Below are 16,283 nucleotides of genomic sequence, written 5' to 3' on the forward strand. Positions count from 1 at the left end.
CAGCTGGCACAGGGCAGGCACCTGAGGATGGAGGGAGGGGGAGGAAGGGCGGCCCAGGCACTGGGCCCTCCCCCGACTTTGCCCTGCCCCCGCGGTGGGCACTGGTGGGTCCCTTGCAGCACACACAGATGCTGCGCCCTGCGGGCGGAGGGGCACGGCCGCTCTGCCTCGGGCCTCCTCACCCCCAGCCCCGCCCCAGCGCCTGCTGGACCCGCATCCTGTCCATCAGTGGGAAGTATCAATCCACGTTTGTGCTTCTGTGACGGGCCGGAAGGCCAGGGACTCCAACCTCCCACGGAAAACTGAGAAGGCAAAAGCGACCGAACGGCCCCCCCAGGTGCTGCAGAGACGGGGCACGGGGCTGGCAGGCCACGCTCCGGAGAGGAGGGGCTCGGACCCCATCTTCCTTGGGGGCTTCTACCAAGGAGGCCGCCTGGGCTGTCGCCGGCAGCAGAGGAGAGAGGAGGCAGGCACCCCAGCCGCAGGCCTGGGCGCGTCAGATGGGCGGACCCCACCCTGGGCCGGGACACTGCGTTCAGCTGACCTCCATCCCTCCACCCCGCCTCTAACCCGGATTGGAAGAGGCGGCAGACGTGGGGGCCAGCAGAGCAGGACGGAGAAAGCGAGGGCAAAGGGCAAACAAAGCCCCCTGCAGGCCACAGCGACACCGGGTGGCCAGGCGACCCGGGACCCAGCTCCCACCTCTGAGGCAGCGAGCCCGCCTGCCCGGTCACAGGAGCCCAGGGACAATGACCAGATGACCAAGCGTGCCAGGCCCACCAGGCCCTAGGCAGCGCCTGCCGGCTGGTGGGAGACAGAACCCGCCCGCGCAGGGCTCAGGCCAGGGTCATCAAAGTCCTAGCGGGGTCGTAAATCAGCTCGTTTAAAGAAACAAAGCCAAGACGGACAAGATCCGAGGACAGGAAACTATTAAAAAACGACACAGAGGACTTGGAAGAGAACCAAACAGAACTTCTAGAAATTAGGGGGGCGGGGAGTATGAGAAGCCCAGCAGAGGAGTCTGAAAAATCCGCAACCCGTGCCAGGAGGGGGAGAGGGGTGGTGGGAGGGGGCGCACCAGCCCGGGGCCAGCGCAGCCCGCGCCCGGCGCTCGCCAGTCGACCACTGGGACCTCTCTCAAGGCCGCACCGGGTCACCACGTGGCTCACGGTGCTCTACCGCGCCAGGCGGGGCGGGCCTGGGGACCGATGAGGACCTCAGGGCTGCAGCCGGGATGAGGGATGTCACCCGGACCGCCTGCGGGACCTGCACTCGCCTCAAAGTCACGGTGACCACATGGCTGGGCCGGGTGCGCGGTGCCGGCTGAGGCGGGAGGGTGCTGGGCTGCCCGCATCCCCACGGGTTGAGGCGGGAGGGCTCTGGGCTGCCCGCATCCCTGTGGGTTGAGGAGGGCTCTGGGCTGCCCACATCCCCGCGGGTTGAGGTGGGCTCTGGGCTGCCCGCATGCCCGCGGGTTGAGGAGGGCTCTGGGCTGCCCGCACCCCCACGGGTTGAGGCGGGCTCTGGGCTGCCCGCATCCCCGCGGCAGAGCCCTGCCCTGCTCCCGACCCAGCTTCCTGGTCCTGAGCGCTCTGGGGGGCAGCAGGTGATGCTCCAGTACCTGGGGCCCTGCCACCCAGCTGGGAGGCCTGGACTGCTGTCTGGGCTCCCGGCCCCGGCCTGGCCCAGCCCCGGCTGTCGTAGGCAGCTCAGGAATGAACTGGCAGATGCAAGAAAGATCTCTATCTCCACCTCTCAATATTTTTTTCATTAAAAAAAAAGAGCTTAAAAAGAAAAGTGCAGGGGGGCAGGCTAGTAAAGCCACCACCTGTGACACCGGCATCCCATATGGGCACCAGTTCAAGTCCCGGCTGCTCCACTTCTGAGCAGCTCTCTGCTGTGGCCTGGGAAAGCAGCGGAGGATGGGCCAAGTCCTTGGCCCCTGCACCCGGTACACGGGAGACCCTGGCTCCTGGCTTCAGCCTGGCTGAGCCCCGGGGTACGGCCATCTGGGGAGGGAACCAGCAGATGGAAGACCTCTCCCCTTCTCAACGTAACTCTGACTTTCAAATAAATTAATAAATTTTTTTTAAAGAAAAGTGCAGAATAAAAGAAGAACGCCCACACGGCACCAAGACCAGACCCAAGGAAACCAGGGACTGAGGTCCCATCCCACGCTCGGGGCCACAGCAGCAGACCCCCGGGGGCATAAACCTCAGAGCCCCTCACCTCCCAGGAGCACCGGCTGCTTCCTGCAGGGTGGGGTGGGGCAAAGTGCAAGGTCAGGAGCCGGGGCCTGACCCCCACCCTCAATGCCCTGGCCTTGAGGAGGGACCTCTGCTCCCACCGGGGCCAAGGGGCTGTGCTCACCCCTCCCTGGGGAAACTGAGCCCCGTGGAGGGCAGGTGCCCTGCTGAGCTGGGTCTAAACCCACACCCTGGGCTCCCCGGGGCCGGGCGGGGCTGGAGCGCGGGGGCGGAGCCATCCCCACCCATCACGCATTCTCCCACCCTCGCTTGCTTTTCGAAAACATCAACCAAGATGGAGCACAGATGTTGCTGCCCTCCCGCGGCGCCAGCCCGGGGTAGGGTGAGACTGAAGGCCCGCGGAGCAGCCCCGCGAGCCAGCCAGGGGCGCAGGCGAGGCTGGACAGAGGCACGGATGCCGGCGGGCTCTGAGGAGGTTCCAGGGCCCATGGCCTTGACAGAATCTGCAAAGTCAGGGTCAAGTTCAGCGCTGGGGCAGCACGGGCCTTGCCCCCCCCCCCCCCGCACACAGCCTGGATTTCAGTGGGCGGTCTTCTCGGCAGTGACCCCACGGACATAAATAACGACCAAAGGCTTTGAGGCTGGACTTCAAAAATGCGGATGGGCTCCAGTTACAGGGAGACGTGCTGGCCACAGGCATCTCTTGTCCCTTTAATGGGAACCCTGGAAGCCGACCAAGGGCGAGGGGTGGGCAGCGAGGAGGCGGCGGGGCGGGGGCCAGGGAGCTCCTAAAGACCTCAGAGCCATTCTTCCTGCTGCTGCCTGCCAGGCAGGGCTGCTCCAAGGGGCCCCAACCCCACGTCCTGTGGGTCAGTGTCCAGACCATACCCCCGAGTGCAGGAGGAGCGGCGGAGGCCGGGCCCCCCTGGGCCTGCTTGTCCAAGCCTGCGTGTGGACGGGACTCCAGGGTCCCTCTGCACAGCCAGACCAGACCCAGGCTGGACCTGGTCGCTCCCCCAGACCACCTGCCCTGTGAACCACACCCACCCCGCCGGTGGGGCTCAGCTCCTACACCGCGACTCGGGCTGCTGGCATCCAGGACAGACACCTGGCCGGGAGGAAGCCCTAGGTCACAGCAGCCACAGGGGACGGACGAGGCTGCTGTGTGGCCCCCTGGGAACCGGCCCCGTTGAACCCACAGCAGCCGCGCCCGTCCTCCAGCAGTGCCACCTGCACGCACCGCCACAGCATGCCTCGTGACAATCACCTCCCCCGGACACGGCGGGGAAGGCAAGGACGGAGGGGCTCACAGCCTGCCTGGCCCAGGAGCCACACACACACACACACACACACACACGCCCAGGCCATGCCTGCAGAGGGCGGGGCCCGCAGAGCGCCCCGGGCGTGGCTGATTCCATCCAGGGACCCCGCCTCCCCCAGCCCAGGCTCGAAAGCGGGGCTTCTGAACTGGGGGTGCATTCGGTTTCTGTGCGGCAGAGGTTGCTGGCGGCCGGGGAGAGGCAGGGGTGGCGTTCCACTGGGGCCGGAAACCCCGGCTCGGAGCAACGGGTCCTGGCTTCGGGGTCACGGCTGCTCGAGCAGCTGGTAGGATTCTGCAGTTTCCCCCCAGGACAGCACACACCGGCCGTGACCTCCCCTGGGGCTGTCACCCCTGCGGATCCCTGAGCACGTGCCACCCCCTCCCCGGCCCACCAGGGGGCCTCTTCCCCTGACATGGATCTGGCCGGGGCTCCGAGCACGGACCACCCCAGTGGCAGCCGGCGCACGCACGCTGGCCCTGCTGGGAGAACACGTGGAGGCCGGGGACGGCGGCCGACAGACCTGGGGCCTCCTGGTGAGGGAGGCCCTGGGCAAACACAGGTGGACCCGCCAGAGACCCCGGCAGGGCCTGGAACCCGAAGTGTCCACACCGAGGCCGTGTTCACCTGGAAGAGGCCCCTCCCCTCTGGGCTCCAGTGAGAAATCACGGGGCCAATTTGGGGATCGCTCATTAGGAGAGCGGACTTTTCCTGGTGACAGTAATCGATGTCATGTTTACGTTGTATTTCAAAGTCACGCAAGAGAGGAAAAGGACATTCATGATGGGATGTTCCAATCAGACAGGGGCTCTCGTCTCCCTGCCTCCCTCTCTGTCCCTCCCTGCTATTCCTGCACCTTGATGAGCAGCTAGCTAAGAGGTGACATAACCATTGCCTCCCGGGGCCGGCGCTGGGGCACACCGCGTTCAGCTGACGCCGGTCACACCAGCAACCCATAGAAACGCAGGGTGGAGACGCAGCGGCTCCACCTCCAACCCAGCTCCCGCTATGGGCTGGGAGCACAGCAGACGGCCAAGCGCTTGGGCCTCTGCGCCCGCGTGGGAGACCGGGACGGAGCTCCCAGCCCCAGTTTCGGCCTGGCCCAGTCCTGGCCACTGCTGCCACTTGGGGAGTGAACCGCGGACGGACGATCTCGCTCTGTCTCTCCCTCTCTCCCTCTTTCAAATAAGCAGAATAAAATCCTAAAAAAAAAAAAAAAAAAGGCTCCCGCCAGGCTCTGAATTAGGCGCCTTGTAAGCGTTACTCATGGTCACGAGGGCTCTTCTACAACTTTCTGGGAAACGGGATTAAAAGTTGAGCTAATTTCGGCGCAGAAACGTTTCTGAAATCCGTGACAAAGGGTCTCCAAAAAGCTCGTGGAAAACGCGCGCGATGAGACGCCCATGAGTGGGCCTTAAAACGTTTTGCGCCAAAATAAGTTATTTATCTTTTAATTCTATTTTCTACAAGTTAGAATAAAATACTTACTTATCTCTCTCTGTGTGTGTGTGTGTGTGTGTGTGTGTGTGAGAGAGAGAGAGAGAGAGAGAGAGAGGAGACTCTCCCTGCTGGTTCACGCCCCAAATGCTGGCAATGGCCGGGCTGACGCCGGCGTGGAAAACCCAAAGCTTGAGCCGTCACCACTGGCTCCTGGCTCTGCGTTTGCAGGAAGCTGGACCAGGAGCTGAGGCAGGGATCAAACCCAGGCTCTCTGACATGGGCCAACGCCTGCTCCCCACATCCTCAAATATCCCCTTTCCACTGAGGTAAGAGTGGGGAGACTGGGGAAACTGAGGCCGAGCAGTCGGACAAGGATGCAGAAGGTGTGGGTCTGCCTGCCCTTGGAGGAGATGCCAGAGCCGAGTCAGGACAGACAGACACAGGCACGGGCACGCACGGGCATGCATGGGGCACGCACGGGCACGCACGGGCACTCAGGAGCATGCACGGGCACACATGGGGCACACACGGGCACGCATGGGCACACACGGGCACGCACGGGGCACACACAGTGCACACATGGGGCACGCACGGGGCACACACAGGGCACGCACGGGGCACATATGGGGGCACGCACGGGCACACACGGGGCGCATACGGGGTATTCACGGGGCACGCACGGGGCACGCACGGGCACACACGGGGCACACACGGGGTATGCACGGGGCACACACGGGGCACACACACGGCACGCACAGGGTATGCACGGGGCACACACGGAGCACACACAGGGTACACACGGGGCACACACAGGGCACACATGGGGCACACATGGGGCACACACAGGGCACGCATGGGGCACACACGGGGCACACACGGGCATGCACGGGGCACACTGCTGGGGCATGCACAGGGCACACTGCCGGGGCATGCACAGGGCACACATGGGGCACACTGCCAGGGTACACACGGGGCACACACAGGGCACACTGCTGGGGCACGCACAGGGCACGCACACGGCACACATGGGGCACACTGCCAGGGTACACACGGGGCACACACATGGCACACTGCCAGGGTACGCACAGGGCACACACACGGCACACACGGGGCACACTGCCAGGGTACACACAAGGCACACACAGGGCACACTGCCGGGGCACGCACAGGGCATGCACGGGGCACACACGGGGCACACTGCCGGGGCACGCACAGGGCACACACGGGGCACGCAGGCCGTGGCTCTCCAGGCCTCGGCTCCTAGGGAGAGGCCCCCGCCGGCAAGCTCGCCTGCTCCCCAGGTCATGAAGACGACAGGCAACGGAACACCGCACGGCGGCGGCACTGTTCCGAGAGCCGCCGGGCTGGCCAGGCAGAGTGAGACTCGGGGTCCCCTGGTAAGGCCCAGGACAGCCGGGACAGAGACCCCGGGGCCACAACAGCCCAGTTTCCAGCTGCGACTCTCACAGGCGGCGAGACTGAATCCTAGCGGGCGGCTGGTCCTGCCCCGGCGCTCGGGGACGCCCGCCCAGCTGGACAGGGGCTCCCCGCTGATCGCAGGGGATGACGCCCCCTCACACCTGAGGCCTGCCCTCCCCCCGGGCAGGCGTGCCCCGGTGGCTGGCCGGGGGCTCCCCAAGGCTGATCAGAAACTTCTACGCTGACGGCAGGGGCGGGGTCTCCAGGGCCGCTGGCCCGGGAGCCGGGAGGAAACGCGCGCCCGGGACGCCCACACTCACGTCCTCGTCGCGCTCCAGCTCCAGGCCGGCCTCCAGCAGGTTGCCCTCGTACTCCTCCCTGCGGAACTGCTTGTCGTCCTCGTGGTAGTCCACGGCGGGCTCGGGCGAGCCGGCGTCCAGCGGCGGCGCCCCCTTCCCGGGCAGGGGCTGCTCCTGCCTCGCACCGCGAGCCCCCGCCGCGGCGTCGCCGTGCTGCGCCCTCCTGGCCAGAGGCCGGCTGCCCGAGGGCCGCTTGTGTGGGTACACCAGGATGTAGTCCACCTTGCGCCTGCCGTCCCGGAAGTACAGCCCATACTTGCAGCTGGCGTCGGGGTCCACGGACAGCGAGTTGAGCAGCTGGTAGGGACGGGGAGGGGGAGAATGGGGCCGCTCAGCGGGGGAGGGGGCCCCCCCTGCACCGGTCCGACCCCCTGCAGGTGGAGAGCCCTCAGCCTGCTTTCTCACCACCGACAGCCAGGGACACGGCGTGTGCCTGGTGTTAGGCACCCCAGCCATCCAGAGATGACTGACAGGACGCAGGTGCATGGGGGGGGGGTGCCAACGCTGTGCCGTCTCACACGAGGGACGTGAGCGTCCCCAGATTTCGGTGTCCTGGAGCCAACCCCCCGAGGCCCCCGAGGACACTGTGCAGCGACTGCACTTAGCCCCCTAAGCAGCAGGCTGTGGGCCAGGCACTGTCTCAGGCTGACACAGCTGGGAACACCACACACAGGCCCTGCCTACAGGCTACGAGGGCCATTCACTGCCGGTCGCCCAGGAGCGGCCCGGCCACGCTCTGGCCACGGTGAGGCGGGGCTCCGGGGACCACCTGCTGCCCACCCCGGGGGCTGGGATTGAGACGCGGCAGAGCTGAACTTCAGTACTGTGTGCGAATCTCAACCCCTCGGGCCAGCTGAGGCATCACCTCCTCGGGGTGGCGGCAGGGCCACCGAGCGGCTGCGGGGCCGGAACGGGGGCTCTCGCGGACTTGGCCGGCTTCCCCCAAGAATGGGGGATGGGCGTGGCAGGGGCTAGCTTCCGGGGGGGGACCTCCAGGTGACTTGGTGGGAGGTGGAGGGAGGCAGCTGGGCTCTGTCCTGCTGGGCACCGAGGGTGCACCCCTCCGACCATGCTTCAGAACGGGGAGGGCAGGAAGCCGCTGGCTCACTGTCTGGGGGTGCTGGGGGTGCCCGAGGGGGTGGCACAGGGTCTGCCTGAGCCGGTTTCCTTCCCCTGGGGGACGGAGGAGGTGGGGGTGCAGCCAGCGGCCGGTTGAGAAAACCAGACGTGCACACCCCTGCAACGTGGCTACCAGCGCACATGGTGCCGCCAGCAAGCAGGAACCTGAGCAGCAAGGGAAAGTAAACGGGACCAGGCCGGGGCGTGGCCTGAGGGGCACCGCCACGGTGCCCGTGGGAGCCTGCCGCCTCGGCGTGCTTCCCACCCCGGGTGCGCAGGTACGCGCAGGTGCACCTCACGCCCACGCTCAGTCCCAGCATTGCCCAGGAACGGGGTCCTCCCAGGCGGAGCAGGAGCCCGGCTTCCCCCTCCAGGAAGCCTTCCCTGACGTGTGCCCGGGACAGTCCAGAGGCGTGTACGGACCCAACCCTCCCGTCCTCTCCCTGCCAGGCACACAGAGCCCTTTCTGAAGGCGAGCCTGCCAGGCTCTGCGCCCCGCTCCCAGCCCCTGGCTCTCCCCATGCCCCCCTGCCCGCCCGACTCCTACCCTACCCCACTCAAGGCATGGCTGCTGAGCAGGGCCCCCACTTACCCTCCTTACAAAGCTCGGGCTCTGCCAATGGCCACAGGCTACCCCAGCCCCCAGGCCGGCAAGTGCCCCCAGTGGTCACCCACCATTTGGTGGGAGGAACAGCAGGAGGGGTGGCAGCTCTACAACTCCAACTGTGGGGGGATCAGGGAGGAGCAGGAGAGACCCACCCCCCACCAAGTGCGGGGGCGAGGGGAGGGGGTTATGGGCAGAGACAGACAGCCGGGACTGGGAGGTCCTCACCCCTGCTTAAGGGACAGGTGGGGCCAAACCCCTGCCATCTCAGCTTCTCCGTCCTCAGGACGCTGCCTCCTGGCGGGCAGCATGGTCAGCACCTGGAGTCACAGGCGCCTTCCGCCAGCGGTGACGCACGGTGACAGCTCTAGCCTGTCCTGCCCACCACAGGAGAACCCAGCCAGCTCCCAGGGACCCCCATCCTCTCCCTGGAGTGCACCTGCGCGGGGGCTTGGGGCCTGGGAGGCTCCTGGGGGCTGGGATGGGCGTGGCAAGGGCTGGCTCTTGAGGGCAGGCGGAGTCGTGGCCCAACCCAGGAAGGGGCAGATTCAAGAAGGGCCCCAGCCTCTCACACACGTACTTCTGCACTCCTGTTTGGGGAAACGGAGGCCCAGTGCGGGAGCAGGCCCTGAGCTGACGGCGGGTGGGAGGCCTCCGCCCAGCCCTGGGCGCCCAGCCCGTCCCAGGCAGCTGCTCCTCCTCATCGAGGCGGCCTTCCCTCGCTGCCTGCCCACGGCCTCACCCAGGACAGGGCTCGGGCACTCCTGGACCTGGAGGGGACTGCGTGCCCGGCTGTGCGTGGGGAGCCGGTGCACAGGAACGAGAGGCCAGGCCAGCAGGGAACTTCTGGGCAGTGCCTGGTGGCGGCGGGGGGCAGGGCCCGTGTCTGCCTCTGTGGAAACCTGAGGGCAAGACAATGCAGGCACGGCCCCGCCCCCGCCCCCACCCCCACCCCTAAACCTGCCCAGCCTCTGCTTGGCTTCCAGCCCCGGCCCTGCCCTCCGCACCTCGGGGCGGTCAGGGGTGTACCGAGTCGCCGGGGGCCAGCTGGCCCTGGGAGGCACTGCCTGGTCCCTGCGTGCTGGAGTGGAGAGGGGCAAGAGGCTGTGCAGGCAGTGGGCTGCGGGGGCACGCAGTCCGCAGCCGCAGCCAGCACGGCCGGCTCTCCAGGTGGAAGGCAACACCAGGTGGCTGCCCGGGCCGCAACGGCTCCCGGGCTGGGGCTGCTCACCCGGCCTCCTCCGTGTACCACTTCCCGGGGCCACCTGCAGTCCCCCTTCCAGCCCCTGCTCCCGCCGGCCCTGAGCCTGCTAGCCAAGTCCTGGGAGTGTCCGGGACCGTCTGCTTGCAAGTCCTTAGGTGCAGTGGCCTCATCACCACATGGCAGGACGTCAGCAGCCAGGCCAAAGCCTCTGGGCGGGGCGGGGGCAGCAGTGCTCCTGGTTGGCAGGGCTCACGGCTGACACTGAACAAGGTGGGTGCACAGATCCCGCAGGAGAGGAGGGACCCAGAGACAGGACGTCCTGCCGGGAGCAGGTCCCAGGTCTGCACCACCAGCGGCCTCCTGTCCACGGGGTCCACCCAGGAACACACCTGCTCTGGGGGGGACGTGGACACGCCCCCCAGCTTCCACACGGGGCAGGGGGAGGAGCCAGAGGCTGGACTCCTGCCAGGTGGCCCCCTCTGGCCCTCCACAGCCCCGAGACTCTGTCGTGTGGGGACTCCCCTCGCAGGGTTGCTGGAAGGATCAGCCCCGTCACGTCCATGGTCAGGTGTTCGGGGGCGGGTGTCACAGGGCTCGGGTCTGCCTCCTGCCTGCCCTACTTCCCACCCATCCTGGGGGCAGCAGGGGGTGGCGCGAGCACCTGGGCCCGTCACCCAGTGGGGGAGACCCAGATGCTGTTCTGGGCTCCTGGTTTCAACCAGGCCCATTGCTGGCCGACACAGGCCCCTGGGGAGTGAACCAGCAGATGGAAGCTCGCTTCCTGTTTTTGCCTTTCAAGTAGGTGAAAATAAATAAAACAACAACAAAGATGAACATGGAGGAGAAAAAATCATCACAGCCCTTACAAGAGGAAGAAGCAACCTCACGGTCAGGCCGGACCACTAGAGAAAGGCGGCGGCAGTGCCGCATCCGGACTTGCAGAAGGAGCTGGGTGCGGCGGGGCCGGCGCTGTCTGCGTCTTCCTGGCTGTGCTGCTTCCCTGTTTAGATCTTCGGTTTACACGGGGATGAGCCTGCCCGTAGGGCGGTCAGCAGCCCTTGACCAGGAAGTCACGGCCCTTGGTCACGGCCGAGGCGGGCCACAGGCCCCCGGCGCCTGGACAGCAGCTCCAAGCTGGGCCATAGCGAGCCAGGAGGCAGAGCTGCCGTGGGGACCACGCGGCTCTGCGCCCGTCTCTCGTGGAGAACAAACCGGACCAAAGGTTCCCAGTGCAGCAGGAAAGACGCGCCTCAGCCTGCACGCGTCACCTCCCAGCTCAGACCCGGGAGAGCCGCCCGAGTGTTCTCACGCCCGTCCCCTTAGCCGAGGGGCAGCTGTGACCCCCTCAGCGGGGCCCTTGGAGTCCCTCTGTTCACCTTTCCTGCAGCTGGCACAGAACACAGCCAAGGAACGCCGGTGCAAGCGGAGGCTTGGCCCCACGTGCTGCTGGGGGAGGCAGCCACAGATCCAAGGGCCCAGGAGCCGAGGCCCAGCAGGCTGGCGACTTGAACAGGAAACACGCGGCCCCCACTGCTTCCCTGTGCTGGGACCCAGACACAAACACCTGGACTTGAGGCCCAGGGTTCCCGCGGGGATAAAACGTGACGGGGTGGGGTGGGCTGTGGCGCAGTAGGTTAATCCTCCGCCCGCAGCATCCCATATGGGCGCCGGTTCAAGACCCTGCTGCTCCTTTCTGCTCCTCTCTGCTGTGGCCTGGGAAGGCAGTGGAGGACGCCCCAAGTGCTTGGGCCCTGCACCCGCGTGGGAGACCAGGAGAAGCTCCCGGCTCCTGGCTTTGGATCAGCCCAGGTCCGGCCCTTGTGGCCACCTGGGGAGTGAACCAGTGGATGGAAGACCTCTCTCTCTCTCTCTCTCTCTCTGTAACTCTACCTTTCAAATAAATAAATAAATAAGAAATCTTTTTAAAAAATGCATGACCAGGGATACAGGAGCGTTTTGAGGATGACCCCCTAAGTGTCTGGGGTCAGGGATGTTCCTGGAAAAAGTGTCCCCAAGATAGGAAAATGGTGGGAGCAAAACAGCTCCTGAGGCCCTGTGGGGCGGGGCCAGGGGACAATGGGGCCCTCACAGCAGGGTGGCCTGGTGGCCCTGGCCCAGGCACCACCACACCTGTCTCTCCCAACCGTTCCCCACACCCCGGGAAAGGGCAGAAGGGGGCGGTGGTCCCTGGGGTGCCATGGGGACCCCTGCACGTGTCACTCGTCTCAGCTCTGGGAACCCCACTCACAACATCCGCGGGGACCAGCGCAGGCCTGCCGAGGCAGGCCGCCGCACCTGCTTTCTCTGGAACTGGGGAGCTGGAATCAGCCGCCTGGAACTTTATTTTTTGGCTGGGGATGCCCCGACCCTCGGATCTGAGGGAAGCGTGTTTTGGCCGTCGCTGAAATTCCAGGTCGTCGTCCACATGACGCCCCAACCCCGGTATCGACTCGGGGAGATCAGCGGGCTAGAAGCCATCGGCAGGCAGGCAGGCAGGCAGGGACTGCTCTTATCTCGCGGGCAGGTGCGCAGACACAGCGAGCCCGGTACTGCCGGGGTGTCTGGGCTTGTTCGGGACACACAGATCCCAGAGCCTGGCTGCTGCCGGTTTGCAGGAAGAAGTCAGAACTGCTCCAGACAAATCAAAGCCCGGGGCAGGACCCAGGCCGCCTGGGCCCCCGCTTTCAAGTGCGTTCCTCGGACGCTCTCTGAAGTGGCTTTCACCCTCGCACACGGGAAAGGCAGAGGGACCCGGGCTGGCGGCACGGGCTTGTCCTGTGGCCAACCCAAGCACGCAGGGGCCACGGGGCCCAGAATGGGGCAGGGACCTTCCGAGACGCAGCCCACAGCCTCCAGTCTCCGCGTGTAGGAGGCGGGTGACTCAGGGCGATGACTGAGCAACCACGGGGCCTGTGCCGGGCCAGGGGTGTCAGTGCCTGCCCCGTGCCAGCAGGCCCCCTGCTCCAGCGCTGCCGCCCCCAGGCTGTCTGTGGACCCCTCCCGGCAGCAAGCTGGGGGGCCCCTCCTTCCTGCCAGCCGGCCCCCCGCCCTCCAGCCCCGCGGGACAAAGCGAGTGCCAAGGAGGGTCTGCGTGCCGAGAGCCAGCGGGCTCGCCGGCCTGTCTGCCCCTGCGAGGTCCTCGGGTGCAGCGGGACAGGTGGTTTCTGGGGACTAAAACTTAAGCTCTCCAGCCCAGTGTCCACTCGCCAAGGGCTCCCTTTCTCGCCCCACACCCAAGTCACCATCAAGTTCAACAGGGTCAGCCTGCAGAACACCCATCTCCCTGTCACCTGTCTCGTGCCTCCTACCTGGGGTCCCTCTGCCCCGCCTCCGGGTCTCTGCATAGGCAACCTGTCTGGAAGAGCCCGAGCCCCACCCAGCCCGGCAGGGGCGTGACACCCCCTCCCTCCTCAGGCAGGTCCTGCGTGGCCACAGGCTTCCGGATCCCCGGCTCTTCCCAGCTGGTGGGTGACCCCACGCTGGGACAGCCGCTGGCCCAGCACCCAGGAACCATCCCTTGTCACTGGCATGGGTGACGGTAACATCTCGTCTCCCTCCTCCAACTCCAGGCGGGCGGAGCCTGCCCTGTCTCCTCTGCGGGTGCCCAGGGACCAGCAGCTGCCAGCCCCGAGCCGCTCACGCAGGATCCTGTTTCTCGTGGCAAAAGCCCCCCAACCGCCACCTCCCTGCCGCTCGGCGTGAAGCCCACGTCCCAAAGAGCCCCCCACTCTCCATCTGACTGCCATTGAGACCCCAAGAGTGGGGTCCCTGACAGGCCTGGGCGGCTGCCTGCCCTGCAGCCTGGAACCCAGCCACCTGGGCTTGTCCTGGCCCCCGCACACACCGCCCCCCCGCGCCCTGCGCTGGCATTCGGGCCCTCCAGCACCAAGACTGCTAGGACAGGCCAGCGCAGCTCCACCTCGTCAGAGCGGCAGGGCCAAGGCCTCCGCTGGGGGGGGGCAGAGAAAGGGGATTCTGTCCTGGGGTCCCAGCCTGCTCAGTGGCCCCACCCCCCAGAAACTCTGCCTTCAGCCAAACACCTCACGGAGGCGTCTATCTCCCAGGAGCCTTTGGCCACTGAGTCCTGCCCCGGGGCCCGTGGGGGGCGGGCAGTGGGGATCTCTGGATAGGGTGGTCCCTGACCAGATGCCTGGCTCTGCGCCAGCACCCCGTCCGGCTGCTATCCGGAGCGAGGAGCAGTCTGGACAGCCGGGTGCCCGCGGGCTGCCCTGGGCGCTCCGAGTGCCCTGCGCGGCCCAGCACCCAGGGCACAAGGCCCCCAAGGCAGGTGCGGCGGGAGTTTGCGCCCCACAGGGCGGGGGCAGCCACTCTGTGCTCCCAGGGGCTTGGCCTCCGCCCTCGGCCCCCACCCTGAGCGGCTGCCCCAACAGATTTGGAAGGGAGGGTCCCGCCGGGGGAGGGGGGACCTCAGCCTTGCGCTCCCGGGTGGGGGCGCAAGGGCCGCGTTCTGAGAGGTGGGCCCCGCCTGCGCGCGCGCTCCGCTCCGGCTGGGACCGGCGCTCCCCCGACGCCGCCGCCCCGCTCCCCGCGCCCGGGCGCGCAGGTGCTCGCCCGCCGCGCCGCCGCCCCGCACTCACCGTGCCCTCGGAAGGCAGGTAGCCGATGTCTTCGATGGCGCAGATGTTGATGATGTGGACGCTGCGGTCCTCGGCCGGGAGCGTCGAGTACTTCTCGCTGACCCGCATCGTGGCCGCCTGTGCGCGCGGACCGCCGGGCGGCGCGCCCTCCCCACCCACGGCCTCTGCAAGCGGAGACGGCAGCGTTCGCGCGCGCTCGCTCGCAGGGGGCCGGGCCTCCCCGCGGTCCCCGCCGGGACGTGGCCGCCTCCCGCTCCGCCCGCCCGCCCGCCCGGTGCGGGGCGCGCCCGACCCTCCCCCAGGGCCGCCGGCGCCCGACCTGGCGGCTGCTCCTGCAGGCCGCCTAGCCTGACCGGGAACTTGGACGCCCGCCGGGCTCTCTTTTCCTTAAAGATATAAGTGCGGTCCGCCCGCTCCCGCGCGGGTCAGATTTTCCGTAGGAATTTAAACACAGGAAGAAAGTATCCCGTTCCTGTGGGCCCCTCCAGGCTTTATTTTTATCCAGGGAAAGTGCCCCTTCGGGGTTGGGGGAGGAAGTGTTTTCCCGGGGGGCGGGGTGGAGGGGAACCGGCCCCGGCGCCCCACTTCAAACCAGAGCCCCAGGGCTGGGGACACAGGGTCCCAGGGTCTCCCTCCACCCGGTGCAAACTCCTGCCTCACTCAGTTCTCACCCCCGCCCCAGAATGGCCCGGCTCTGCCCCTCGCCTGAGACCCTCCCCACCGTGGTCCTGCCGGTACTGCTGGCCCCCGTGTTCTGTGCCCAGGCTCGGGCACAGCCCCGTCCACGAGGTCTAAGCGGGCATCAGCTGCCTCGGCCCCCAGCCTTCGAGGTCACGGGACGGGGTGAGGGGTCCCAGCTCTGCTCTCTCTCAGCCCACGATTCAGCAGGGGCTTGGCACTCAGGAGGAAACCTAGGGGCATCTTTAAGCCTCCATCCCTGCGCAGGAGAAAAGAGGCAAGGGTCCGGGGCAGCCACGCTGACTGAGCCCCCGGGGGAACAAGCCCCCCTGTCCACCGCCTCCCTGAATCCTGTTATCTATGGTGTGCAGCAGATACCACCTCCTGCAGGGGGTCCTCCTGGATTTCTCCTCCACCTACCACGCAGGCCATCCTCTGTTCCCACAGAACCTCTGGCATTAAACTAAGCACATCCCTGCCTCTCATCTCACAGGGGAGGTCTGTGTCCCAGGCTCGTTCCACCAGTGCCCAACCATCGCCCACAGTGGTGGCTTGGGGACACCGGACGCCTGCAGAAGTGACGGAAGAGCGGCCTGCCGAGGGCACCATGTCATCGACAGGCCTCGGTTCCGCGGCTGGCAGCTGGAGTCGGGAAGCGGCGCTGGGGCTGGCACGGGTCCAGCTGCACTGCGGCTCTTTCTGGCCCTCGTGAGAGCCCCCTCGGGCTCACACAGCCTGTGTGTTCTCCCGTGAGCATCGGCCACACCCGAAGCCACAACCCGGCCCCGGGCACCGCAGGGCGGCCGCGGCTGCTGTCCTCTCTCCTCCCAGCAGGACTGCCCCTGAGACGCCCCCGTCCTGGCCCTGAGACGCCCCAAGTCTGTGAACTGTCAGAACCCGGCGCGGCCATGCCAGCAGGGGGGGTCTGCAGAACCATCCCGAGCCGGTGCCCCTGCAGACACAGCCCTCTGGGGCCCCCATCTCACCGGAGGTCAAGTTTCCAGGGCTGGGAAGAGCGGACACACACACACACACACACACACAGTTACTTCGTCCTCGTCTCCTTGCCGGTGACCAGCCTACACCGCGTCACCCCATCATGCTCTCCGAACCCGAGTCCTAGCGCTCCCAAAGTCTCCGAGGTGTGGATTTGCAGAGAGAGAGTAAGCGTGGACGCCCCGGCGCTCCCGAATGCTGGGACGTGACCCTTGCCTGCTGCCCGTGATGGGGCCCTGGGCCGGAGCCCCTCTGGGGGCAGCCAGGTGGGGGACGACCTCGCACGCCTCCTGCCTGGGTTGCTGAAGACGCGTTCAGCCTCACTTCCGGGGCCTGAGCC

The 16,283-nt window shown here is 66.9% G+C and overlaps 1 protein-coding gene across 13 annotated transcripts in view; it reads right to left on the reverse strand.

Moving 5' to 3' along the window:
- ANO1 (anoctamin 1) overlaps nt 1-16,283 on the reverse strand; it is a 152,338-nt gene that overhangs the window by 62,557 nt on the left and 73,498 nt on the right. For 12 of the 13 annotated variants that reach the window (XM_070062301.2, XM_070062161.2, XM_089307309.1 and 9 more), the window contains 2 exons: nt 14,270-14,433; nt 6,706-7,041 (listed from right to left, as the gene is read on the reverse strand). In XM_070062301.2, coding sequence (XP_069918402.1) covers nt 6,706-7,041; nt 14,270-14,433 — 500 coding nt within the window. Of the gene's footprint in view, nt 1-6,705; nt 7,042-14,269; nt 14,434-14,588; nt 14,684-16,283 lie in introns of those variants that run through there. The other variant, XM_089307330.1, reaches the window with a different exon arrangement.

This window comes from Oryctolagus cuniculus, chromosome 1 (genome assembly GCF_051225735.1).
Source record: "Oryctolagus cuniculus isolate XC-2025 breed Fujian yellow rabbit chromosome 1, ASM5122573v1, whole genome shotgun sequence".
Taxonomy (NCBI): domain Eukaryota; kingdom Metazoa; phylum Chordata; class Mammalia; order Lagomorpha; family Leporidae; genus Oryctolagus; species Oryctolagus cuniculus.